The 26,061-nt window shown below is 47.6% G+C and overlaps 1 protein-coding gene across 6 annotated transcripts in view; it reads left to right on the top strand.

Annotated features, from left to right (window-relative positions):
• celf2 (cugbp, Elav-like family member 2) overlaps nucleotides 1–26,061 on the top strand; it is a 206,192-nt gene that overhangs the window by 59,495 nt on the left and 120,636 nt on the right. For 3 of the 6 annotated variants that reach the window (XM_084573500.1, XM_084573502.1, XM_084573503.1), the window contains exon 1: nucleotides 12,007–12,670. The exons of the other annotated variants lie outside the window; for them this stretch is intronic. In XM_084573500.1, the coding sequence (XP_084429626.1) occupies nucleotides 12,594–12,670 (77 nt within the window). In that variant the 5' untranslated portion in view covers nucleotides 12,007–12,593. Of the gene's footprint in view, nucleotides 1–12,006; nucleotides 12,671–26,061 lie in introns of those variants that run through there. 6 annotated transcript variants of the gene reach the window in all.

Raw genomic sequence — 26,061 nt, forward strand, 5'->3', positions numbered from 1 at the left:
CTTTGGAGGCCAAACTGTTGAATTCTTTAGTTCCCAAGAGAGCCAACAGATCTGTCCTACCAACGGTGTTTCATCTGCTCTCATCTGAGCTCCAAAGCCTTTGCACACCAACCTGACTGAAATCCAAACTGAATCAGGTAAGAGATATGTGTTTACATGCCCGCCAGAGCGAACAGAGTGGTTCTGCTGCTGTGAAGAAGTTTATCCCCAGCACCGAATTCATTGTCCAAGGTGGAGCCACGTTTTCAACGTTGCTGTCCACATGGATCCCGGACTCGTTCGAGCAATTGGTTGCTTTGCAAACTTACATCCAATAGTGTTTAACGTCCAGGTGTGCAGAAAGACAGGAGACCCTAACCCTAACAATCAGCTCTAGTGTTTACATGGTTAGTAGGAGCTACTGTTTCCCAATTGACCTGTTTTATTAAAGGCTAACACCACCTCTCTCTATCTGATTGGAGTTTCCGTCTTGATTGTTCCAGTCTGTTGTGATTGAGGTGAGTGCATGATCGTGATCAGTTACTTGCCGCAGCACGGAAAGTGAAAACAGCTGTTTGCTCTGAAGAGAGATTTCCTTTTTTTTTCTTTTATCTCAAGTCTTAACATAAAGTCTCATGGGGCTTCATTCCAGTAGCTCGGCTTCGGCTCGGCAACTTTCTGGGCTCGCGTTACGAGCCCGAGCTGGCGGTTTGTTAAACATGCGGCTGTTTAACAAACAGGAGGGTGGATTTTAAGGAGAAGATGCCGCTGAGCCCTGAAAGAGACGCGTCCCACTGCAGCTGCAGACTCTCGGTGCGGACCCGGAGTCTGGCCTCCGCAGTATTGATTTTAGCCGTTCGTCTTAAGCCAGCCTCTTGTGAGAACTTTATGACGGTGCAATACTTGGAGCATTCTTTCTGAGTTGGAACTTCGGAGTCATCGTTTCGCTTTAAATCCACAGTGCAAAGTTAGAGTGATACTATTTGCCGCTTACTGAGTGACTGCTGTGGGCGAGGAGGCAGGGAAGGACGAGGACTTTTAGTGAAAGCTGAAGTCCTCAGCATATTTTTTCTTCTTCTGTAAGTTTGTGAGATGGCATTAGTCTTATTTCGCTCCACCCCTCCCATTCGGTCTCCTTCCTCTCCTCTGGGTGTGCTGGCAGTTAAACCAAGCGTTCCCTCCCACTCACCCCACACAGTGTGCCTATCTAATGGTGTGGAGGATATTAGCCTCCTATTAAGCGATATGACCGTTGGTTTAGAGTCACTGCCTCTCGCTCCCATTTCCCCAGACGGGTCAGGGCAATGGGCGTTAAAAAGCGGCCTCATCTCCCCCCCGCTTTCCTCCTCCTCCTACCCCCTTTCCCTCCCCTGAGCCTTCTCGATTCTGCTAAACCAGCCGTCGAAGATTCGGCGAAAGGGAGCGCACCCCGTCTCCGCTACAACGATTTAATCTGCCGAGCACCTTTTCAATCAAAGAGTGTCAGGCAGGGCCGCTCTCGACACGACTCTAATACAATGCATGGACACACACGTACAGGAAGTGAGGGTGAGCGAGGGCAAATCCTCCCGTACGAGCACACACACACACACACACACACACACACACACACACCCTAGATCAATACTCGCAATCATACAGGTGACAATGGGCACGGGGTTTATCGCGCACCCCCCCTCCCCCCGCTGATTCACGCCCTGCTATCATCACCTTCTCCAAATCACACAATCAAAAGAAGAGGGGGCTGAGGTTTGAGGGAGGCGGGCGCATATGTGAAAGAGGAGAGAGGGGCCAGATCATGGGAGCTCGCAGGTACATGAAATGTGTGAATATGTGCGTGAAATGAATTGAAATGGGTGTGAAAGTGCATCTATTTGCAGGCGGATGCATATATACACACACCTACCCTTTGTATTTCCACTGTGTGCATGTGCAGCAGATGTGTTCTATTCCTTCATTTTTCTGAGTGTGTGGAAGGTTTTTTTTCTGGGGGGGGGGGGCACATACAGTACGTGTGGGTGTGTGTCGGTTGTTATCAGAATGACACCATCCTACTCTCTCTCCAGCAGCCCCAGAGGATCAGTGGAGCTGCACCAGTTTCAAATGAAAATAAATGAGAGGCAGTGACCGCTACTGCCTGGGTCCCACTTTAATGAGGAAAAGGAGCAGAGAGGGAGGGAGGGGAGGGGAGGAGGGGGAGGAGGTGGAGGACAGAGGTGGAGGAGGGAGGAAGAGGACGGGGAAAGAGGGAGGAGAAACTGGAAAGCGAAAGGAGAGATTGGTCCAAGTTTGGCAACGACGGGGCAGAGAGGGACGAATGGAGAATGGGGTGTTGGGGAGGAGGGTATGGTGATGAATGGAGGACCTCTCTCTCTCCCCCTCTCTCTCTCTTTCTGTGTCGCCGGAGCGATGGCCAATTACAGTTGGAGCACGCTCCGGTGCACTGCAGGTGGAGCGGACACTGTTTTGAGTGGCCGGAGAATATCCCTCCATCCTCCATTTGCATTGAGAGGAGAAAGCAGTGTGCGGTGTCCAACTTAGAGCCGCTTAGGGGGCTTTACCGTGTGATTCAGTAGGACGTTTAATGTCAGACACCTTAGCGGAGTCAGGAGTGTATTTTTATTTTTTTCCCTCGTACCTTGTTCGGCCGTGTCTCCAATGGTTATATGCTCCATTTAGGATTTTTTTTTTCTTCATCTAATGCAATGATTTTGTAGGCCAACCTTGCCTCCTACACGCATTTAGAAATACACCAAAGTCAGGCCGCCTCCAGCTGGCTCGCCAAAACGGATGGTATTTCTTCAACCTGACTGAAATCACCTATCCTACATTCCTAGAGTCCTACTTAACTTGTCGGTCTGTTGCAGAACATCGCCTGAAATAAAAAAAAGAAGAAGAAGCAGTTTTAACTTAATTGCCAGCACTGAATTCATTCTGTAGAAACGCTTGTTGCTGCATTATTAGACAAATGTAAACACGGTTCCAACGCGCCAAGTGACGTTTTTCTCGCGTAGGCTCGATGAATTCAAAATCTTCATTGTGATGTCACTGAGGGGGGCGAGGCTCCTACACGCATTTAGAAATCCTCCAAAGTCAGCTGAACGGGGGAGGTTCAAGGGGCGTGTCTCTCTCTGTGCTAAGCTAGCAGCAGTGCCTCCAGCTGGCTCGCCAAAACAGATGGTATTTCTTCAACCTGACTGAAATCACCTATCCTACATCCCTAGAGTCCTACTTAACTTCTCAAAAAAGGGAAAGTTGATCAGGAACCCTTCCATTGGCCTCGTCGGTCCATTGCAGAACATCGTGATGTCACTGAGGGGGCGGAGCCAGCTTTGTTGCAGTGTTTCCCCAAACCAGAAGAGGGCGTCTAACTCCAGTTTGGAGCCCATTTAAGACCTTTTCTCTTCATCTTGGCCCGTACGCAGTGTATATATATATGTGTATAAATAGTTCAGAGGCTTTTACGAGCTGGAGGCGGTTCACCCTTTAATGCACTATTTATGGCTTTTGACGTTCCCTAGTTCATGCGTTTATGCTTTTTATTTTATAGCTCTGTTAATGCATTAAGAGGCTCGTTTTTTCCTATATCTGCTGATAATAAAAGGTAAGCACCACCTTTTGTAGGACATTAAAAAATCCCCCAACAGCAGGGCAGCATCTTCGGGCTCTTAAATTAAGCTTAAAGGCTTTAAAGTGTACTGTATTATGAAAATTTTATCTTGTGGAGCTTTGGGTCAAAGCTGCAACTTTAACCATCCTTCAAAGCTTTCCATTGTCTCCTGTTTGGTTGTAAACAACTGATATAATGCCACAGGATTAACCCAAAGAGATGGGAGTCCTACCTCGGCGCCCCGGCGACATGTTTCTACCTCGGTGTGCAGCGGCTGAGCGTTGTCCAGTCCAGTCCAGTCTAGCAGAGACTATTAAAACTAGCAGACAGCAGCGCAGTGTAGCCGGGGGGGCTCTTCAGGGGCAGAGGACATCAAGTGTGTTTGTGTGTGGACAGATGAAGAGAGAGAGAGAGAGAGACCAACATGTATGTCATGTCGAGACCACCGGTGCAGGCATTAGTGTCTGAGGGTCAGTGAACAGGGTCAGGAGGTATTTGCTCGACAGTGTTGGACCAGATCACAGTGTCCTGTAATGCAGAGTGTGACCATGTCTGCAGCCTCACGCAGACGTCAAACACAGAATTGAGACCGGTTATTTAGCTGCGTTGCCTATCTTGGAGTAAATGAATCCAGTTTGATGACTAAGCATACATGGTTACAGTACAAGATGCATGATGCCTCTTGTTTGCGGCATTCAAAGCTAAAAGTTTGGGTTAGGGTTTCATAGACCGATCTTTGCCGTGTATTCCAAAAGTTTGGACTTTTAAACTGCATCAAGTCTTTTCTTTATTTACACAAAAAGTCACGTTTCTGACGGGTAGCACCCACAGATTTAAACCCCAACTCTCCACCAGTCTCTTAGAACCAAAGAAGCTAAAATGGATGAAATGTCTTCAAGAAACTCTCCAAGTCCGGTTGCCTTTCTTTTATTGTTTCTGGATACACAAAACATCTCCTCGTATGCCGCTTCTAATTGTCTTCCACTACTGGACGCGCTGCTGGATTCGTTCCCAGAGCTGACAGCCTGCGGAGAAATCCGAGCCGCACCTTGCTCTGAGTTTTGTCCATGTCGATCTGGTTCTAAACATCGAACGTGTTTTGATTTGTCTGGATATGTGCGTCCGTGCCAAGCAACGGTTAACATTTTAGCCCTCTAGGCTAACATGAGCTAGCATACTACCTCTGACAGATATTCAAACTGACAGTTAAAATCTCACCTCCAGCCTCCCAATGTCGACTAATGCTTTTTCCCCCCATCAACACTTTGTTTTTTCTACTTTTCATCTTCCTTATTCTTTATTTGATTCATTTCCACTTAGCAAACAAGGTGACATGTGCATTACCGCCCCCTGCTGGACTGGAGGATTTATAGAAAGTTGTTTGACTGCAGTTATGTCCATTTCTTCCTAAAATCAAATGACAGTGGTGCATTCAGGGTTCCCAGATCTATCAGAATAATCTAAATAATATCCTGTAATGTGTCCAAATCTTGTAGTGTGTGCAAGTTTCAGATTAGAGAGAAGATCTGTGAAGTTGAGTAGTAGTCTGAGCCCAGATGAGACATCAATGAGACAGCATTTCTGAACAATCGTGAGAATAACAATATATGACAGGCCTGACTAAGACGTGTAGTGGCAGGGGCATAGGCCTGCAAATAAAGAGGAAGAAAAGCAATTTACGGCACCGCTCGGACGTTTAATCTGAATTCCGCTCCTGATCCAATGGGACTAGACGTTTAATACGATAAGAAGTGAGCGGATGCATCAGTCCGGCCGCGGCGTGTTTGTGTGTGTTGTGTCAGTTCATGTGCAAAACGGGTCAGCGAGCATTTAGAGTCTGCAGCCCCACAGGTAGAGCTGGGATCCATGTTAACTGGAACACCGTGTCCTAACCGGAGTCCAGCGAGGGGCCAATAACAAACTGAGAGAGAGAGGGAGACGGATGAGAGGGAGACGGATGAGAGGGAGCGAGACGGCATGAAAATGGAGGAGAGGAGGCGGCTGGAGAAAAATATGGGAATGAGATCTGAAGATTGAACCGTGAGTGACAGCGAGAGTGATGGAGAGAGTGTTAGAAAGAGATGTCGGGGAGTATCCATCCACTCCAGCACCAATTTTATTTGGTTTTCAGTCAGACTGTGGATCTGCGCTTAACAGAATGGGAAAGTAGCAGAGACTAGACCAGACTAGACCGGGACGCCTCTATCACCCCTTCATTTAGGAAGCGGTTCATCTGCACAAGCACACACACATGTGCAGTGTGTTTCGAAACATGCGTGCAGCATTTTTTTTTGAGCGGCGAGGATGAACGGTAGCAGTCAGGGTCTGTCTGGTTCGGGCTCCTCACATGTCCACTTAGGCTCAAACGCAGCTGCTTGCTTCTCTGAATTATTCATGAAGCCTTCGTTAAATATTCACGTGTGAAAAGCCGGCGCCATCACCTACCCACAATCCTCTCCTCTGGGTGAGATAGAGGCAGGAGGCGAAGACAGGCCCGGATGATAGTTTATGCTCGACATCACGGTGGCTGCTCCTTCGCTGCTATTATTTATTTATTTATTTTTAATTTGCTCTCTGAGAGAAGCTATTTTTGGCGCCGTCTCTTTGTTTTTTGCTTTTATCTCACCCCACCCCGTCTCCTCCCCCTTCTGCCCTCGTCTCTCCTCCTTTCTAAGTGATCGATTTGTATTGTTCGGGCAGCTGAGCCCCCCCCAACCCCTCTCCCTCCCCAGCCCGAGGTGAGGGAGATGAAGGCGGAGAGAAGATAGAAATAACTAGACAGAGGGAAGAGGTGAGACGGACGAAAGTCGGAGAGCGAGCGAGGGCAGAGGCGGACCTTGCCGTGAGCCGGGTCTCGGAGAACACGGAGCCCGAGGGCCGAAGAAATGGAGGAGTGATAGGAGAGGTGATGGGTGACGGTGGGAGAAGAGAAGAACAACAGCAACGGCAGGTAGAAAATAAGGCACAACGGAGTACGAAGTGTTCACTGGGTCTGACCGCTGGCCCCGAGGAAAATACAGGCTCAAGGATGCTTTTAAGGTGTCAGAACTCCTTTGGAAGTGAAGGAATCATGAAAATCCACGAGGCACGTAGCACTGTTTTCTACTTCTTTGGGGTTACTGTCCTCAGAGTATCGTGGCCTGTTTTGCCGGTTTGTTTCATCTCAGCGTCGGCGCTTCTGGAGCAGTGATCACTTAAGACCGACAGCCAACGCGAAAAGGCAGGAGTTTTGGCAAGTTGTGACGGTGATGGAAGTTTGTCTCCTCGGGAAAACCTCGGCAGATTGGAAGATTTTGACGGTCTTGAGGTGACTGAGCAGATGCACCGGTTCTGTTCCCGCCACCTGTCAAAGCTCTACCGGATCGTGAACGAGAGACTCCGTTATTTATACTGTTAATCAAAAACTCATTCTCATGTTTCATGCCTAATCACTGCGGATGCCGTACACGCTTCTCTAGGCCAGCTTTGAAAAAGTGATTCAGGAACTGGAGACTTAATACTGATGTTAAACTAGATGCACATCAGGCATAAAAGTATGACCACTGACAGGTGAAGTAAACAACATTGACCATCTTGTGGCCATACAATGTCCTGCTGGGAATCTTTTGGACCTGGATGTTACCTAGACATGTAGCACCCACCTAGACCAGACCAGGCATCCCCACCCCATAGCAATGACACTCCTTGATGCACACACAAAAACGTTTTAGGATCAACTCAAAAAAACATGAAGAACATCACAAGGTGTTGACCTGGCCTCCAAATTCACTAAATCCCAAATTGATCAAGTATCTGTGGGATGATCCACCACAGGACACCCTCAGAAGGCCCATGTATATTCTCAGATGAGTGAACACAAGGGAGACCTACACAATATTAGGAAGGTGGTCATAATGTCATGCCTGATCGGTGTATACCTTCTAAGAGTAGAATACAAGTAGGGGTATAAAAGATGTATTTTGGGTTGGTTGGACAACCTTATAGGCAATTTAAAGAGACGAGATGATGAACTTATGATGGCCAGTGGGTGTACCGACACCGATTCATGCTATGACGCGTTCCCCAAATGTTTACCTCAAGGAAACGTCGACTTTGGTACCTGCCACCAAATTCACCGTGCTGACAGCAGGCTTAGAGCTCCAGGGTTAACCCGGATGGAGCGGCAGCCCATCAGTTGAAGTAATATAACATGAGCACAAATCCTTGGACTGCTCCAGTAGGCCTCTTTCACTGTGCTACCTTTGTCACTTGCCTCATGCACATTTAGTGAGACCATTCCAAGGTCTGGGAACAAAACGCAATTCATTATCAACCTATACATGCCTCCAATAATCACACTGAGGACACAGGGTCAAGCTTAGACTCACACTTAGCAAAGCATACATCCAGTTGTTCAGGGTCATCCCGTTGTAGTCAGGAGGTATACAGCAAGTTTTATCTGGCCCGTATGTAGAAGGTGAATCTATACATAATGCATTATGTTATATATTCGGTTCAGTTGTCACTTCATGTATAAAACACTGTATTTTGAACTATTTCTCTTGGAAGTACAGATTAGAGCTGAGCTGTGCAAACAATGCTACGTACATGCTAACACGATTATGCATCATATTAAATGCAATATTAAACAGCCGCAACACAAATTGCATTCCTTCTCTCTCCTGTCGGTTTCACATGAGCACGTTGAACGCTGCGAATGTTCATGTTTTATTAATGGATGGATGCTTTATGTTTGGCGAACAGGAGGGGGAAGGATTTGTTCGAGGTATTCAAAGCAAATGAGGAGATTTGATTGCATGATTGTTTACCAGACGTACACGGCGAACGACATCCAGTCTGCTCGCTTCAAACCCCGGTGCAGGTTTTTTTAACTCCGCTGCAGCTGATGCACCTGCACACGAGAGCGAGACAGGCGACCGTGAGCTCTTAACAAACAAGGAGCATGTGGGTTTTCTTACTATATCTCATGTCATAGAGGAGGCTTTCATTCTCTGGGTTTAGATTAACATTTGTGTTCAAATGCTCAAACTGTCACCTGACTGAAGTAACAGTCAGGTGACAGTTTGAGTGTTTACCCCATGTAGGATAAACGTGCGCAGAAAAAAACTGATTTATTCCCACCAGTGAAACCCTACCCCTGACCCTACCCCTAACCCTAACAACTGGATCAAGCATACACAGTTTAAAGATGTCTTTACCTCTAAAGTGAAGCCAAAGCATGTAGCGCTCCCCCTGGTGGCTGGCTGCAGTATATGTCATAAGCTCCACCCCCTCCATGTTAGTGGGCGGGACTTGGGCCAAACTAAAGCATGTCAAATACATTTTTTTTCAAGAATGGTTTCCGTCATTTTAGGTAGATAATATAATGTTGATGAATGTTCAAGTGTCAATTTTTTGGATAAGTTTCGTTTTAGCTAGTTATTTGACGCTATAGGTACAGGATGTGACATAATGGCGACCCAACCACCAGTTGCCATGCTGTTTACCCCAAGCAGGGTAAACGTGAGTAGAAAAAACAGATTTAATCCCACCAGTGAGACCCTTCCCCTGACCCTAGCCCTGTCTTTACCTCTAAAGTGAAGCCAAAGCATGTAGAGCTCCCCCTGGTGGCTAGCTGCAGTATACGTCATAAGCTCCACCCCCTCCATGTTAGTGGGTGGGACTTGGGCCGAACTGAAACAAATCAAATAAATTTTTTCAAGGATAGTTTCTGTAGTTTTAGGTAATTAATAAAATGTTGATGAATGTTCAAGTGTCAAGTTTCGTTTTAGCTAGTTATTTGACGCTATAGGTACAGGATGTGACATAATGGCGGCCACCAGTTGCCATGCCAACAAATAAACAAATATGCGAGTGAGTCTGGCGGAGTCTGGCAGTCTCGCGCTGCCCCTATCTCCAGGAAAATAGCGTCAGTTTGGCCAGTGCAAGGAAGTGGGTTTGCTTTGTCCATATTTATATACAGTCTATGCAGGATCAAGCATTTACATGGTTGTTAGCCTCTAAAATGTTCCTATTGTACGGATTAAGAAAGGTTTACACCACCCCGTCTTAATCTGATTGAAAATCCCCTCTGATCTGCTCAGATTGAGGAGATTATTAGTAGATACACTAGCATCCATGTAAACACAGTAACTGATTCTTTAAAGGCGAATCCCTGATAGCTTTTAAATGCTTGTTACATGGGTTATCAGTAAGGTGAAGGTGTAAAGTTTGATTTAATCTAATATTTTAGGGGCTATTTATGATAATAAATTTTGGTTATCGGGGAAACAACCGTCACGTGACACGAGCATAATTTCAAGCCTGAACCCGATGACAACGCGTCCCATTACGGCGCAGCAGTTGGTTATATAATGTCCCGTACAGCCCCCTGTTCTGAGAAGGGTCAAGTGCGGTGAAACATGCAGCGTCGTCCCCCCACTCCCGGGACACTGCGAGCCCCGAGGCGCTGATGTAGATCAGCCTTTCCCATCCATACTCTGACCTCAGTCGTTGCAAGCAAACATGCAAACTGACCCCCCCATCCCCACCCACCACCACGACCACCACCCCCACTCCCCAGCAGAGCCTCGGGCCAAGTCCCACCCACGCCATACACTTACCCTGCTGTACGTACGTGTGCATACTGAGTTTTTTTTTTCTTTTCCTATTGACCCAGATACTCATATTCTTCCCCCAGAGAGCCGCCTCTCTCTCTCTCTCTCTCTCTCTTTCTCAGTCAAAGAGAGGCTCATTATTTTACTGGAGAGCCTCCCCTTCTTTTCTCCTACAGAGGTGGAAGGAAGTGGGGCAAACCCGGTAGTCGTGCCGCACAGGGGTGCATTCAAGCCCACTCCGGGTTCCACTGGGAGACATGTGGATCCACGCAATTAACGCAGCGTAAAACAGAGTCAGCAAATTTGCAGCAAATTATGGGCAGGTTCGTTATTACACGGCTACCCCCTCCTCCCCCCCACGCTTAATTGCACCTCTCCAAATTTGGCTCATTTGATTGTAAATCACCTAACCGGCCACGCTTCTATTAAGCAAGCGGGACGTCCTCTTCACAGTTTACATCTAGTGACTGGGCAATGGATTTATGGCATTTTAGTGTCAGAGTTGTTGGTTGTTGTACTGTACATCGTTATTAAGTGGCTCCGTGATGATGTGCCCTCGTAATTCGATCTAGCGACCAGGACATTAGGCCGAAATTAAAACGATACAGGAAAGGCTGCACCAGCGTGGGAGTGCTATTTTACATTTGCGTGATAATGAAATATGATCCAGGAAGGCCAGTTTGAGTAATGATGCATGACTTTTTAAGACTTTAAATATATGACACGGAACATCACAGCTCTGGACAATAAATCCTGTGACGCTCGCTTTCTATGGGAACACACCGGAGTTACAGTCACGTCAGCTAATGAATGCTTCCACATATTTGATCGACCTGAGTAGGAGGAGGTGATTTCACATTGTGCCTCTGCCGCATCAGCACATTAACCATCGCTGTTTGGATAATGCAGAAATACCCAAAATCAGTTTGTACGTCCACATCTGAATCTGAATCGGCTTTATTTCTGCAGAGTATGCCACCGTGCAAGGAACTTTATCTGAGAACTTTATCCATGCATTCATACAGACAATGAGTAGTGATCAGAGGGAGCAGTTTTAGGGCGTATGTGCCTTGCTCAAGGGAATCTCTGAGGCTACAGACTACCAAGTCTACTAGAATGGGAGCCAGCCCGAACTTTACCCTGCGAACAAAAGTTTTTATGGGAAAAGTATGGAGTCTTTCCATTGGGAGCTGATTATACCTCTGCAAAGATCTGCCGTGCAGTTGAATATATTCACAGCAAAGTGGTACCGGTTGGTTGTAGGACTATCCAACACCTCATGATGAAATCCCAATGGCGTGTTGACAACCCGTTATCCTGTAGGGGGTTGTGGAGAGGTGAGAGGCGAGGGTGCACCCTGGTTAGGTCGCTGGTCCGTCACAGGGCCGACACAGCGGCAAGTTAAGCTAACAAGCTTGTCTTTGGAATGTGGGAAGAAGCCGGAGCACCAGACACAAGGAGTCTATTTTATGTTCACTTGTGGTGCAAACTCTCTCACATGCGGATCTCTGAGAGTCGTCCAGGTCGCTTTAGGTTGAGATGTTTCACCACTCGTCCCAGTTTCCGAAACCAAAGAAGCCAAGGTGGTCTTCTTCTTCTTCTCGTTTTTGGGCGACTTATTTTTCAAGCGCATCCTCTCTGCAGTGAAGGCAAAACTGACAAAATTTAACATGTAGGCTACAAGAAAGGAACCTGGCACTAAATAATAGTAATTCTGAATTTCCCATTGCTCATTCTCTTTGTGAGGAACAACTTGTCCTTTATAGCGTTCGTAACACAGATAGCAACTTTAAGATAGGACTGGTAATTTAAGATCCCTTGAAGATGGCAGACTATGTTCATTTTACAGTGATATATTTATTATTATTTATGTCCAGCTGTTAGAGAAAGAGTCTTTAAATCACAAGGCTGTAAAGATGATATGCGGGTTAATGCTTAAGAGACATCTCCGGCTGAGGAGACCTAATAGTTAAAGATCAGCTGCAGCGCTATGCGCCACGCCTCCCCGGCTCGACACCTGGCTCTCCAACAGTCCGTCAGTTGCGCTGTTGCAGAGCGGGTTTTCCAGACAGGACCGGCGGAAGAAAACCGGAGAGGGTAGAAAGAGAGAGAGAGAGAGAGAGAGAAACAGAGAAAGAAGAAAAAAAACGCGGAGAATGTGACAACTGCTGGATGCGGACAGAGTGTGTGCGCCTGGATACACTGCCTTTTTTTGGGGGGTGTGGGGGGAGGCCTCGGCTCTTGCACCTGTCCCCCTCCGTCTCCGCGGCCAGGCGCAGTTTTGGGCGAGAGCGACGCGCCTTTATTTATCAGGCAGGGCGCACAGCGGCGGAGGCGCACACACTGACACACGGCACCGTACGCGCACTCATACACAGGGCAGGCAGGCAGGCAGGCAGGCAGGCAACATGACTTCATCCTACAATCTGGATTTTCTGCCCGATATGATGGTGGAGAGCCGCCTGCTTGTTCCCGGAGACAGAATGTGAGTTATCCCTCCAACCTCTTTATGCTTTTGTGTGATTTTCTGTCTCTCCGATGTCCTGAAAAGCAGCTGTCCGATGTGGAAACGTTGCTCCTCCGCTTTGATATGTGACCAGAATGCGAGTCAAAATGAACACCGTGGCCGGCGAGACTGTTTCTCTGCGTGTTGCCGTGTTAGTTGGGGCTTGTTGTTTATTAATACCCGTCGATAAAATTGTTGCGGGGATGGCAGGAGCGCCCCGGGGGCTGCTATCAGAGCCACAGACAGGATGGTGATGAATGAACGCCATTACGGGGGGAATTAACACCGCTGCCGCCGCGATTTAAACCCCGTCCGTGTTTTATTTTATTTTTTATTTTATTCTTTTCGCCTCGCTCCGTCAGATTGTTGTCAGGTCCGGACTCTGAGGACACCACCCGGAGACTCGGCTCCGCGGAACAGAACAAGTTGCTCTGATTTGCGGCAGCCGCCCATAAGAAGCTCTCCGGGGTCTCGGCGCTGGCGCTGGAAGCGGCGCGTTTCGCTCGGGACTGTGCAGCCCCGGCTACGGGAGCGCACCACGCTGAGACACAATGAAGAGCACAGAGGCGATCTCTCTGTGCTCCTAAATAAAAACACAAAAAAGGGAGTGATCTGAGTCACATGAGGCGGATTCAACTCCTCCACACGCGTTTTTCTTTTCATTTTCTTATGCCCTCACATCGCGTGTTATTCTGCTCACTTTGCACACTTGGAGGAAATGGAGAGCGTTTGCAGAAACAGAAAAAAACAAGAGGAGAGGAGGAGGAGGAGGAGGAGGAGAAGCAGCAGCAGCACAGAGGCTTTTTTTGAGAACATACAGGAATGCACGGATGACTGCTGTCCCGTGTGTTTTAATTGGATTTGCTGTAATTCAGTTAAACTCCAGAAATTCGACAGAAACAGACAATGGGAGGGTTTCATCCCCACATCACGGTCATGTGCCTCTCCCTCCACATGCAACCATGTCCCACTTATGTCCCCTCAGCTCAGGGCGCCTATTTGTTGATGGATCATGTTCTTTTTTTCTTTTTTCTGTAGCTGTAGTTCTACATTTTCACCTTATTTTAATGTTCAGTCAGTCAGTCAGTCAGTCAGTCAGTCAGCGCCTGCCTGTCCGGCGCTGCGCTTAACTTCTGCTGGTGGCTATAGATGAAAAAGAACAGAATGATGAAGTGGAGACTGCGTTTGTGTGGCTGTTATCCTGCAAGAAAATCACTGATCGGACATAGACGATACTAAAATGCCTTAGAAATACTGTTTTTACTACATCACTGGGACATTCAGTACCACTGCACGGCTAAAAGACCTTAAATGATACACATGGGTGCACTGTTGAACAATTGTAGCTGCCAAACAACTGCAAAAATGTGTAATTTCTATTATTCCGTGCACCTGCAAGGATGGTTTTATATTTAAGAGCTGTAAACTCACAATGTAATGCTTCACTCTGACTGTTAAAGAGAAATATTAAACTATTATCACATACACGGCGCCAAAAAGTCACTGTATGTGTTCTCTGGAGTCGTGCAGATGCAAAAACCTTCATTGGGATGAGACTATAGATGTGTTTGTGTTATAAAAATGAAATATTGCATCACACAAGTCACCGTGTACCACATATTAGATAGATACAGTATGTCGGTGGTTCATGTCCTGGAGTAGGAACCAGTAGAGAGGTCACAAACCTGGCTAGAGCTAGGGATGAGCGAGACCTAGGGTTAGGGTTTCTGGCCTTCTGGAAAATCACTTTGGTCAAACCTGCAAACATTAAACTTGCAACAACTAAACTGACTAGAAAACTAGAGATCAGAAACACAGACAATTGTTTCATAAACGTGCCTGAATGTTTCCGCCGCAGGGATATTAAGGCCGGGGCGTGCTCTTTGCCCCGAGGAGTCTCCCTCCATTGACTCTCCATGTAGTCTATTACCCAGACGCTGCAGCGGCGAGGCGGCTCTCTCATTAATCAGTGTCATCGGCTCTGACGGCGTGGGACCCGTCTGCGACCGGCGGGGGTGGACGAGGAAGCCGTCACGCGTTCCCTTCCAGAAGCCCTTCTCTTTCCCCCTCTGATGTGCTCTGCATCGCCGGTTTCTGCGGGCGTATCTGCCCCGGAGTGAAGGATTTTATGAATAATGCGTGTCGCCGGCGTTCGACAGGCCCGTCCGTGGCCTCTTACCGAGCCGGCGAGGAGGCGGACAGGTTGAAGCAGACGGCGCTTATGCAGATGACACTTTGTATTTACGCGAACACGCCTCTTAAGCCGGGGCTATTTAGCCGCCGAGAGGTGCTCGCTGTGATCTTTTCATTCCGCTGTTATGTGCCGTCGTGTTTAACGGGTGGGGGCCCCCGTTTTGCAGGAGCGAGGTGAAAATTTGCATTCGTGCCAGCTCCTTTGACTTCCCCTCCCCTCCCCTCCCGCATGACACGCTTTTAACATTCTTCCCTTGTGACTGTGATTCCTTACGATTCCTCCCTCCGTTCAGGTCCGTTCCCTCTCCCGGCTCCACCGCCACGCGCGGTGACTCCCTCGTTTTTGACGCTGACGGGCCCCGACAGCATCAGACTTCACAAATATTAACCGAGATCATTTGAGAACTAAGTGGAACTAACAGTGTAATCTCTCTCCTTCCAGTCCCATCAGGCCTGGAAACGCATAAAAAAAAAAAAAAAAAAGAGGTAAAGCGAGAGAAGCAGGAAAAAAATGGAGCAGGACCTCTGCCCTTTCCTTTCCACTCTTACTCCGGCTTTGAAGCCTAGGCTGGGGTCTGTCTCTGGGAAATATGTGACCCCCTAACCTCCCTCAACTGTGTGTTGAATCCCTCATCTGGTCTGAAACTGTACCGCTCTCCCCGGGATCTGTAACACTTCTGGGCTGCAGGAGGTAGAGCGTTTAGCAAAGGTTTTCTTTACACGGCGATGATCAAGCACGGAGCTGACGTCATCCGAGCAGGGACACAGGGCTTCTGACTGCAACAAGTACACCGTGTGAACAAGGAGGCAGAGTCGCGGTGACGCTTGAAAACGGCACGTCCTCGTCGAGAACCGAATGTATGCTCGCGACCGCTCGTCCCCCCGCATCCCCTTCGCGGCCCTCCTCCTCCCTCAGCCCACAAATCATGAGGCTAACAGCTGAGAGGGTCCTGTGACACACAACATAAGGTTCTCATGAGAATGTGTGTGTGTGTTTAGATGAGTGGGTGGGATGCACCGCGTTTTAGGAGCGAGAGGAGGGAGACAGCTTGTCTTGGCCTGTTACCGCCACTTATTTTAATTGATTCTGCTGAAACTCAAAACCCCTGTTGTGCACATCCTGTTCCAAGCCGGCGATCACAAGAAATCGCACGTTCCCTGCAACGTTTCAGTGACCACGCTGCAAGGAGAATTTGCAGATGATTTTTTTTTTCTTTTTCTTTGAATCAGTATCACCGTATAGCTTGCAGATTTTTACTTCCCCAGATTTTGACTTTCGGCAAATTGCGCGCAAACTATCGCAGCTTGTGTAAATATAACCCCCCCCCCCCCCCCCCCCCCACAATAAGCTGCTCGTTTTCAAATCAGAAACATCCTGCAGGGTCTGATTGGCGTCTGCACAGACTGTCAATCGATCAGATTAAATGCGCAGTTAAACAAAAATTGCGTCTCGAGCAATCGTATATGTCTCGGCCCGTGCAGACGATCGAGCCGGCACGTTAGAATAATCTCAGACGTGAGAAAGACATGACGGGAGATCAGGGGAAGGAGTGAAAATTGACATGGGCGTTCTGGGAGAAAAGGTGAGAATGCGGGAGGAGGAGGAAGAATGATGGTTTGACGGCGCACAACTCCCTGCATGGACGTCTGTTTAGATTTGCATTATCTGATGTGGAGATTATGAGAGAATAACGAGAATGGGCGGTGGAGGTGACGCCGGAGAGGCCTTTTTATTTTCAGACCCTACAGAGGAAAGAAAAAAACGCATCAGCTGCAGAAGAAGACGCCCTCCGTCATCTCTATCACGGCTGTTCTCGTTCGTAATATTGTTGTTTAGGCGGGAAACGCCGTACAGTACGCGTGATGTATGGTGTGATGGAGTCGTCTTCACGCGCCACCGGCTGCAGCGTCGTTTTGTGTTGCTCTCCCTCCGCGTGTGCGTTTGTGTGCGTGCGGTGTCATGATGATGAATGACTTTTCTCTGCCGGGGCTCAGGAGCAGTTGTCTGTGCCTGACACCGCTGGGTGTAGGTTGGTGATGTATCGCGGCCGTGCGTCTGAGGTTCTCCGTGTGGACCATGTTTGTGTGCGTGGCGGGGGGGGGGGGGGGGGGAGGTCAGCGAGGGGACTTATATGTTAGAACTGCTCTGGAAGGTGTGCACATACTCTGTAAATAGGCATCAATGGGTACTAGATGTGTTTGCATTTAAAATTCTCCACCAAATCATCTTCCCAAGCATTAAACTTTTAAATTCTGACATAATGACGTAAATAGATTTGAGTTAGCGTGTTAGCTAAGCCGGTAGCACGGTAATAGAGATTCACTATGCAAGCTAGCTAACTTAGGAGCCCGCACTGTCTTAAAATGACGTTATTCTGATTAAACAAGTGCATTTACACCAGTGGAGGGCCAAGCATTCATAAAATTGCCCTAACAGCTGCATTTATTTCACCTTTATCCTGCAAAAATACATGCATTTCAGTTGTTTCCACCAGATGGACCTTTGCCAAAGCTTAGTCTATTGTTATTATACTGACAAATATTGCTTCTTAGTGCACCCCCAATCTGCCGACTGGCCCGGGCCACCTGTCAAACATCAAAAGTTTGTCCGCCACTGGTTTAAACTGACAAGTTTGGCAACAAGCAGGCCCTCAGTGGTCGCCATCTTGGCTACGTGAGCTAATGGGACGGAACCAAAAACTGAATCGGAAAAAAACGTCTTCAGAGGAAGTTGCAGCTGTTGCAGATGGAAAGGTAGAGATTGCACCAGTCGTACACATCAGCACAAAGAGTTTGTTTGTCTGCAGGTATCACTATGCTGTTACCGGTGCCTTCGACACGGGAAGCTGTACACACAAAATGCTTGCCGTTCAAATGGTAACCTCAGCGGGATGCCATCTAGACGCTATAGCAAGCTAATGACTGGCTAACTTAACATTTTCACTGACAAGGTTGTAAATACCACAATAGGGCGCTTTGTTCATATGGATATGGTAAACATTTGCCCCATTTGCAGGCACCATTTATTGGTTTTAAGCCGTTCTGCACAATATCACAGCCAGCGATGGATCAGCGGACCAGACAATCAAATGCTGACGTGACGTTTCCGATGAGTGCTTGTGTGAAACCACTGTGTACTACACAAGTGCACTAATGGAAGTCTTGGAAATGAGACATGCTGCATTTCTTCTCTTCCTTCTCTGGCATCAGCAACTTCTCACATGATTCCTCTCATTAAACTTGTTGTTGGGCTGTTTTTTCTTGAGTTGAAATGACAAGGTGGTTTGTACCTTTGATAGTATATGCAGTAGTGGGTATGCATTTAGCTGAGAACGTGAACAAGAAATCCTAGGTTTCAACAAAACGTCCCATTAGTTTCAGTCAGTGGCGCACTTTAAAAAAAAAAAAAAAAACCTTGAGGGAGCTCCAGCTGGTCGATGCCGACAAAACAAGTGTTGATTTTCCTGCTTTTCAGTACCGAGCTGGATCCACGTTTAACTTAGAATATGAACAACCCCAGAAAGCCTGAATTAAAACCGTGGTAGAGATGCTACTGGAACAGAAGGTGGCACGGAGAGAGAGATGATAATAATAATCAGAGGAATTCTGATGGGTTGCTTCCTGCTTTAGGTGCACCGCAGCAGCAGAGGGTCGTTTTTATTTGAAACCTGTCAAATGAAGCTCGTTGTAAAAGCGCGTCACACTGACAAAGAAGCACGCATCTCGCTTAATGTGCGCTTGTTTGCTAGCCGATGATTCGCTCATGATTGTCTCATCACTCTTTTCCCTCCGTCAGCCGCGTTGCCTGCAGAGCTTGACACCTCGAGAAGCTGCTTAGCTTTTTTTTTTTTTGTGTGTATTGATCTGCCTCGATTGTTGTTTCTACGCCACGCGAGCGTTTTATTCCGGTCGGCTCACGTGCGCGTTTACGCCGCGCGCTCGCTTCACCTGGTGAATTAAGCCGCGCAAAGGAGTTGTGTGCGCGATTGTCTGCATGAGTAAGGTCGTGTTCTGTCGGCACGGAGTGTTTTCTTCTTCTTTATCGCTTTGGCCTTGAAACAAATGAAGTGTTCACATGTTCTCAGTGCCGCATACGCGCATTTCCGCCCACGTAAATACGCAGAACACTCACCGTGTGACACACAAACTCCCCACGCTGCACACGCCATGTCCCTGGGCTGCAGGGACCGGGCAGAAAAATAACCGAGGGGACCAAGAAAGCACAATGATGAGCTCCTTCTTCTTCTCTCTTCGCCTTTTTTCCCTGCTTCCTTCCCTCCCCTCATCCTCAATAGCCAGCCGTTGCATTTGTAGTGTGCGCCGGCCTAACCCTGCCTTGCCAGGGGGAGAGCTTACCTCATGCATGTCTCGGTAGAATTTCCGCCCCATCCCTCGCCTTATCCCTCTTTGGCCTGTATCTTCTCCTCTCTTTCTTTCCCACTCTCTCCTTCTCCCCCTCTCTCCCTCTCTCCATCCAAGCGTGCTAAATGCTTTACCTCTGTCAACTCTTGAGTCTGAGAGGAGCTCATTATTGTGGAGAAGAGAAGGAGAGGAGTCTGGGATTAGGAGCGGCATCCGCGGACTGAGGCTCTTGTTCGGCTGAAAGAGTCGTCAGAGTTACAGAGAGGGATAAATTCACCTGCGTTAGCTCGCGCCGTCGTTGGCTAATCACAGGGGGCTGAGGGTTTTATCAGGGTTTCTGGAATTATTGCTTCACTTTTCCTGCAGGAAAGTTTGACTTTAAACAGAACAATGGGCACCCCAGTTAACGTGAAGTAAGACGCTGTTTTTAGGGTGCACTATTTTCCATTTTTGGTTTCATGCCCTGAATACACCTGACCCAAGCGGTTTAATGGGAGTAATCATCGTCATAGTAACAACCAGGGAGGCAAAAACCAGCACATGGAGACATTTTGGTGCTTTATTCTTAGACCTTTAATGAATTGTTAGTTAGGAGTCAGTATACATTTACTGAAGTACATGTTGGCTTCAAACCCCACAATTGGGGGTTGGTTGCATTGTTCAAATTTTAAATATATGCAATCAACAGTGCAACAGTTGCATGTGCCCTTTGTAGCAATTTGCCAGGTTTACAGAGACTGAAAGGTTGGCGGGGTATATATTCCCATAACTACCTCTCGTGTACTACCTAGTCTAACACTAAGAATGTGTCCTTTCTTAGCCTTGAACATGCATACACCAATCAGCCATAACATTATGACCACTGACAGGAGGAGTAAATTGACCATCTTGTGACAATTCAGTGTTCTGCTGGGAAACTTCTGGACCTGGCATTCATTGGTGTGGATGTTACTTAGTCATGTAGCACCCACCTAGACCAGACCAGGCACCCCCACCCCATAGCAATGACACTCCTTGGTTGATGCAGCCTGACACAGACACATGAAGAACAGCACAAGGTGTTGACCTGGCCTCCAAATTCACTAGATCCCAAACTGATCAAGTATCTGTGGGATGATCCACAGAGGCCCCTCCCCTCAAAGGCCCCCCCACTAACAACAGGACACCCTCAGAAAGCCCATGTCCATTCTCTGATTAATCACAACTGTTTTGGAGGCCTGCACAATATCAGGAAGGAAGGTGGTCATAATGTTATGCCTGATCGGTGCAAGCAATTGCATCAAGTCTACAAAATCAGGATTTGTCAGCTGCCTAGGGTTACGCAGCCAGGACGATGCCTCATCTCATTAGGTAATGGAGGCATGCATGTCTAATTAAGCAGGCTTGAGAATAGTGTTTGCATATTTTACTTTCACAGTGTAATACACTTTCAAGGAAAACATCCATGAACTTGTATTTCCTAGAAAGCCGTCTCAACTCCTCACATTCAACCCCTCCTCATCACCTCTGGCTCTCAAACGTCTCCGTTCTGCAGAAAGCACACGTTGGTCTCGTGCACACGTTTGCTGGCCTGGTTAGCTTGCATGAGTGCAACCGGCCGGGGACCACGTGAGCTGCAGCCCCGGTGACATTAGACGGCACCGAAAAACTTCAAGGGTCTGATCATGTGGCATTCAAAGGTCGCGGGAAAGGTCGGCACCACCTGCTATCTGCGTGCCGAACATCCATCCGTCCCGGTTTTCATTCCGCACACTCGTCGCCTTTTTAAAGCGATAATCCTCCGTGTCCTCGTTGTTTGGTTTGGTTACGCTCTTCGGCACTAATTGGTTATTTCCTGTGGCATCTTTCACTTGTCAAACAAACAGCGTGACCGGTGCCATGCAGCCTTTTTTTTTTTCTTTTCTTGGTGTTATGGTTGATTAACTTCAGCTAGGTGGCACTCATTAATATGTTTGCTCATGCGCATGGTAGCAATCCAGTTCGGCTTCTGTCTGTTCAAAACAAATCATAATTGGGGAATCGTATCACTTCTTGTGCACAAACAAGACGCTTTAGAAGTTTGAAAAACGGCAAATGAAATGGTTTTCATGACTGGCTGGGTGGCAGGTTGAATCATTGCTGGTTGCGGCATCAGGCAACGTATCAAATAGAAAACTCAAACGATGTCAGGAGGAGCAGGGAGTCGAATATAATAACTTGCCATTTTGTTGGCCTCAGTGGGACCTGGTTATCTCTATGATAGTGTGTTTGAAAGGAAATATATATATTCTATGGGGTCAAATTGTCCATTAATACGCCATTTCTAACCTTTAAAATGCGATGATTAATTTGAAGAGTAAGTGGACGAGCTATAATAGTTGCCGAAAGGTTTGTCCCATAAGCAGTGCTCGTATCAGGCTCTTATTTTAAATTCAGACGGCGGTGGAAGTGGACTCAGTCTGTCGTAAAATGAGCCTCTCGACCATTCGAGCGGTGTTTGTTTGGCTTGGATTTGGCGCAGAGTCACGGGCAAAGGGTCTGGATTCTGTTTGAGCAGCTTTTCAATTGTGTCAAAACCACATTTTGTTAGAAATATCAGTTTGCTTGTCTTTATTTTTTTGTTGTGATTAAATATTCAAGAAAAATGACTATTAGGACGGTCCATTAGCCTCGGAAAACCTTCCGGCCTGACCTTATAATTGAGTCTAACTAGGAATCAAACCTCCAGCCATGCATGAGGGATTAACCGGAGTTCTCAGCCCAGACCTCGGGGTGCGGCCCAGCCTTGGCGACACTGCCGTACTTCCTCTTATAAATCTATCTGTCTTGTCTCTTCTTCTCAGACTCCCTTCATTTCCATCTCCCCCATCTGTTTCATATGGGCGCCGCAGAGCATACACATGAGCACACGTACGCACACACACACACAAACATATCCATACACTGTTGCAGAGCTGTCAGGTCTAACCTTGACTCGCGCAGAGAATGAATTGGAATGCAAAGAGGAGGGCGGAGGGCGGAGGGCGGAGGGGCTGGAGTGGGGGGCACAAACAGGATGTCAGAGAGCTGCTGCTCGTCTCTGCCCGACCTGCCTCTTTCTTCCCTGTGGAGTCCAACTCTGCACAATCTCTCTGTAACAGCTATTTTTTCTCCCCCCGTCCTCTTGCCAGACCACAATACTTACCTCTCTCCGGAGTTTTAAAGCAAAATGCGAGATTACCCACTTTGGCCAAGTAATTTTAGCGTGGCCACTGGAAACCTGCATGTGTCCCCGGTGGCTCTGGTGTTGCATGCTAATGCTAGCGAGGTCTTAAATGCTATGCAGTTAAAAAGTCTGTTTATTTTATACACTATGGCAAACTATGATCATTCAATTTCGTTAACCTAGGGTAGAGTCTATCCCAGCTGTCATTGGGTGAGAGGCGGGGTACACCCTGGACAGGTCTGGACAGGTCTTCAGTCCATCACAGGGCTAACCCTAACCCTAACCCAGACAACCATTCACACTCACACCTACGGCCAATTTAGAATCACCAATGAACCTAACCAACATGTCTTTGGACGGTGGGAGGAAGCTGGAGAACCTGGAGAGAACCCACGCAGACACAGGGAGAACATGCAAACTCCACACAGAAAGGCCCCAGAACCTTCTTGTAAACCTTTATAAACTCACCAAAAGTTAAGGTTTCCATCACTGGCGAGTGCTCAAAGTGTTTCATACAAGGTTTGTGAAGATTCTCAGCCATCCAGGTCACAGAAGACAACTGGATTCATTGTGAGGCTTCTTGAGGTTTCACCTCCCATCCAAGTGGCTTCGTCGGTTCTAAATGACTGGTGGAGAGTTTAGGTTTTTAATGAGAACATCTGTGGGTGGCGCATACCTAAAACTCACATGACTAGTGTGAGTTTTGACCAGATACCCACCTGAATTAGAGGATGTCATTCGTATTATCCTGGGTGCTATCCGCTTTGCACGGTTTATGGTTCTCTGACGTTGTTTTACCTATTCATACAACGTGGAACCTAAATATGCACCAGCTAAACGACTTCTAGATGTGCAAAGGGTTCTGCAGGTGTGGACCTGGGCCGGTTAGCAGCTTTGAGCCTGTGTTGGTGGATAAAATCTAACCCTAACGTTAAGAGTGTGATTCATCAAATGTTTAGCAACCATGTGCACCACATTTGGACTGCTCATGGGAAATTTAGGCTATTTTGGCTCCTTAGGAAAGTTGGATATGGTCAATCTGCAAGAAAAAATGTTAGAAAGCCCAGATCCCTTAGACATTTCTCTAATAGGGTTTCTTCTGCTGCAGTGTACAGGTGAACACAACACAGCCTCCACTCATGATTCGACAAAATCCCCTAAAATTAGGATGTCTTAGGTTTGTAAAGTTGAGCTCTGTGGCATGAAAGCATTTGCAGAGCTGTACGGAGCAGAGCAGCAGGGCCTTCAGTGGGCGCCGAGCCTGCAGTAAACTCCAGCGTAGTGATAGATGTGTGTGTTCCAGATAGCCAAGTGATCGATGGGCGTATTGTAGGGAGGGGCGTTCAGAGTTGCTGTTATTGTGTTTCGGAAAGCTAAGGGGAGACGGCGCGGTGGCGGCGGAGGGGAGGGCTTGACGGGTTTATTGAGAATCGTGATCTAGTGCACCGCCCCGGGACTCTTAGATGTAGTTAGTGAGGGCAGAAAGAGAAGGAGGGATGGAGTTTAGAGAAGAGCGGCAGAGGAGAGGAGAGTCGAATTGGATGGAAAGTGGAGGAAGTGTGCATGGGAGGAGAGCAGAGACGGATGAGGCGGAGGCAGGAAGTGAGGATGGCGCAGAGGTGGGAATAAATGTGTAGGTTATCAGTTGATGTTTATCTGCTGTGTCCTGAGGGCTTGTGCAGTCATAACAGTGATCTAATCTGCACCTCTGCAACACACACACACACACACACACACTCTCCCGCCATCCGTGCCCGTGCCACCAATCATCCATTTAAACCGTCATCTATCTGCCCTTCATCCGATCCATCCATTCAGCCCACATTTCCACTTTTTAATTTATCCTCCCCTTTATACCGCTGGAATTCCTTCCATCACTCAGTCCGTGCTTCCACTTCCACATCCCACACTGCAATCCAATTGGCCTCATCTCTCCCCCCCCCTTCCCCCCTGCCCATTTACCTTCTGCTGCCTTAGGGCTCAGTGGACTTTAAAAGGCAGATACCGATGCCGAGCGTTTCAGACGGAAGCTGCTGACTGCTGATACTTTGTGCTGATATTCAGTATCTTTCAAATTGGCCAATTTCATGGTTAAAAAAATATTTATAATATTTAAAAAGACTGCGCAGAGCTCGACAGGTGATAGTCCAGGTTCAGGGTTTGAGGTTGGGCGTCCAGTGCCGACAGCGAGGAGGGGAAAGTTATTTTTTTTTTAAATCCGATACTTGAAAGATCAACTTAGCGGTGTGTGAACACCTTCCTTCTTTGACCTCGGGGTGGGGTGAGGGCTTGGTCAAAGATGCAGACACTTGGCATTCGTGAGCACTTCTCCAGCCGTGGCATGCTGGTAACACTCTCCACCCTCTGAGCTGACGGGAATAGCATTGACACGTGGTCACTTCACATCTTAACTGTGATATAATTTGGCACGAATGCAAAAGAAACGAATTCTCAAGAGATTCTTAAACACCTTTGGAGGCCATATTGGAATTGTTTTCTCTCCCAGGTGTGGAATAAATCAGCCTGCATTCTATGACAAATTCAAGGTCTTGTAACATCCTAAAACCGCGGCAGGATTGTCCGTGGAAGTAGACTTTTGTCCCAAAGGTCGCAGACAATTGGAAATGAAAAGCTCTGACCTTTGTCAAAGGATAAAAACAAATGCAATGTGCAATTTTAGGGACATTACACCAATCTTCTTATTGGTGGGCTGATGCATTCATTCTCTGCAGCCTTCCACCGCCAAGAACCCGGTTTACATCATTGACGTGCCTCGTGTGTTCACTAGAATATAAGCTGCTGAGTTGGTATGGACGTATTTACAGTATGGTGCATATCACATGACGGGTGGGGGGGGGGAGTGGGGCGGTAAAGTGTTCGAGGGAGATATGTAATGAGCCGGCCTCTGCTGCCTGGTGAAATTGGAACGTAATGTTGTGCAGAGAGCAAGCGAAAGAATTTTTTATTTTTTTTAAACATAACCCACTCACCTTCTTTGCATTCACCTCGGGGATAATGTCGTGCATTTCCCGTGTTTAGATGAAGCTTTGAATAAACAGGCAGCCATAATAGATCAGTGAAGCATGCAGGAACCAATACTGTCTCCTCTATTTACCTTTTTCTATTTTTTCTTTCTTTCTTTCTGACTCTCATGCATTCAGAACGAGCATGCCTAAACTGAGCCGGGGGATCGAGTTCGGCAATTTGTGAAAATCTTTGTGGGGGCCCCGGCGCTTTATCGAGCGTCGGTGTGTGCCGGCCCCATCCCCCCCCCCCCCCCCCACCTCCACCCCCCTCGTGGATTGGCATCAGTGGCCACATCAGCCGCTTTTACGCACAACAACGGCGCCGTTTGACAGAGGCCGGGGCATCGCGAGGCGATAATGGCCTGCCGAAACCAACATCTGCTTCTCGCTCCCCTGAACACCCCCTTTCAAAGAAGTGAGAAAACAGAGTGATTCTCATCCTTCAAACACCGCCGCTTAGGCGAGGGCAGGGTAATTTGCTACAGAGAAGCCGAAACATGGCGCCTCTTTTGAGCCATTGATTCCCGTTGGCCTAAGCCTTTTCAGCAGCGAGGGGGATGAAAAAGAAATAAAATAAAAAAAAACAGGGAGAAGCTATTCTTGCA

This window comes from Chelon labrosus (assembly GCF_963514085.1).
Source record: "Chelon labrosus genome assembly, chromosome: 23".
Classification (NCBI taxonomy): Eukaryota; Metazoa; Chordata; class Actinopteri; order Mugiliformes; family Mugilidae; genus Chelon; species Chelon labrosus.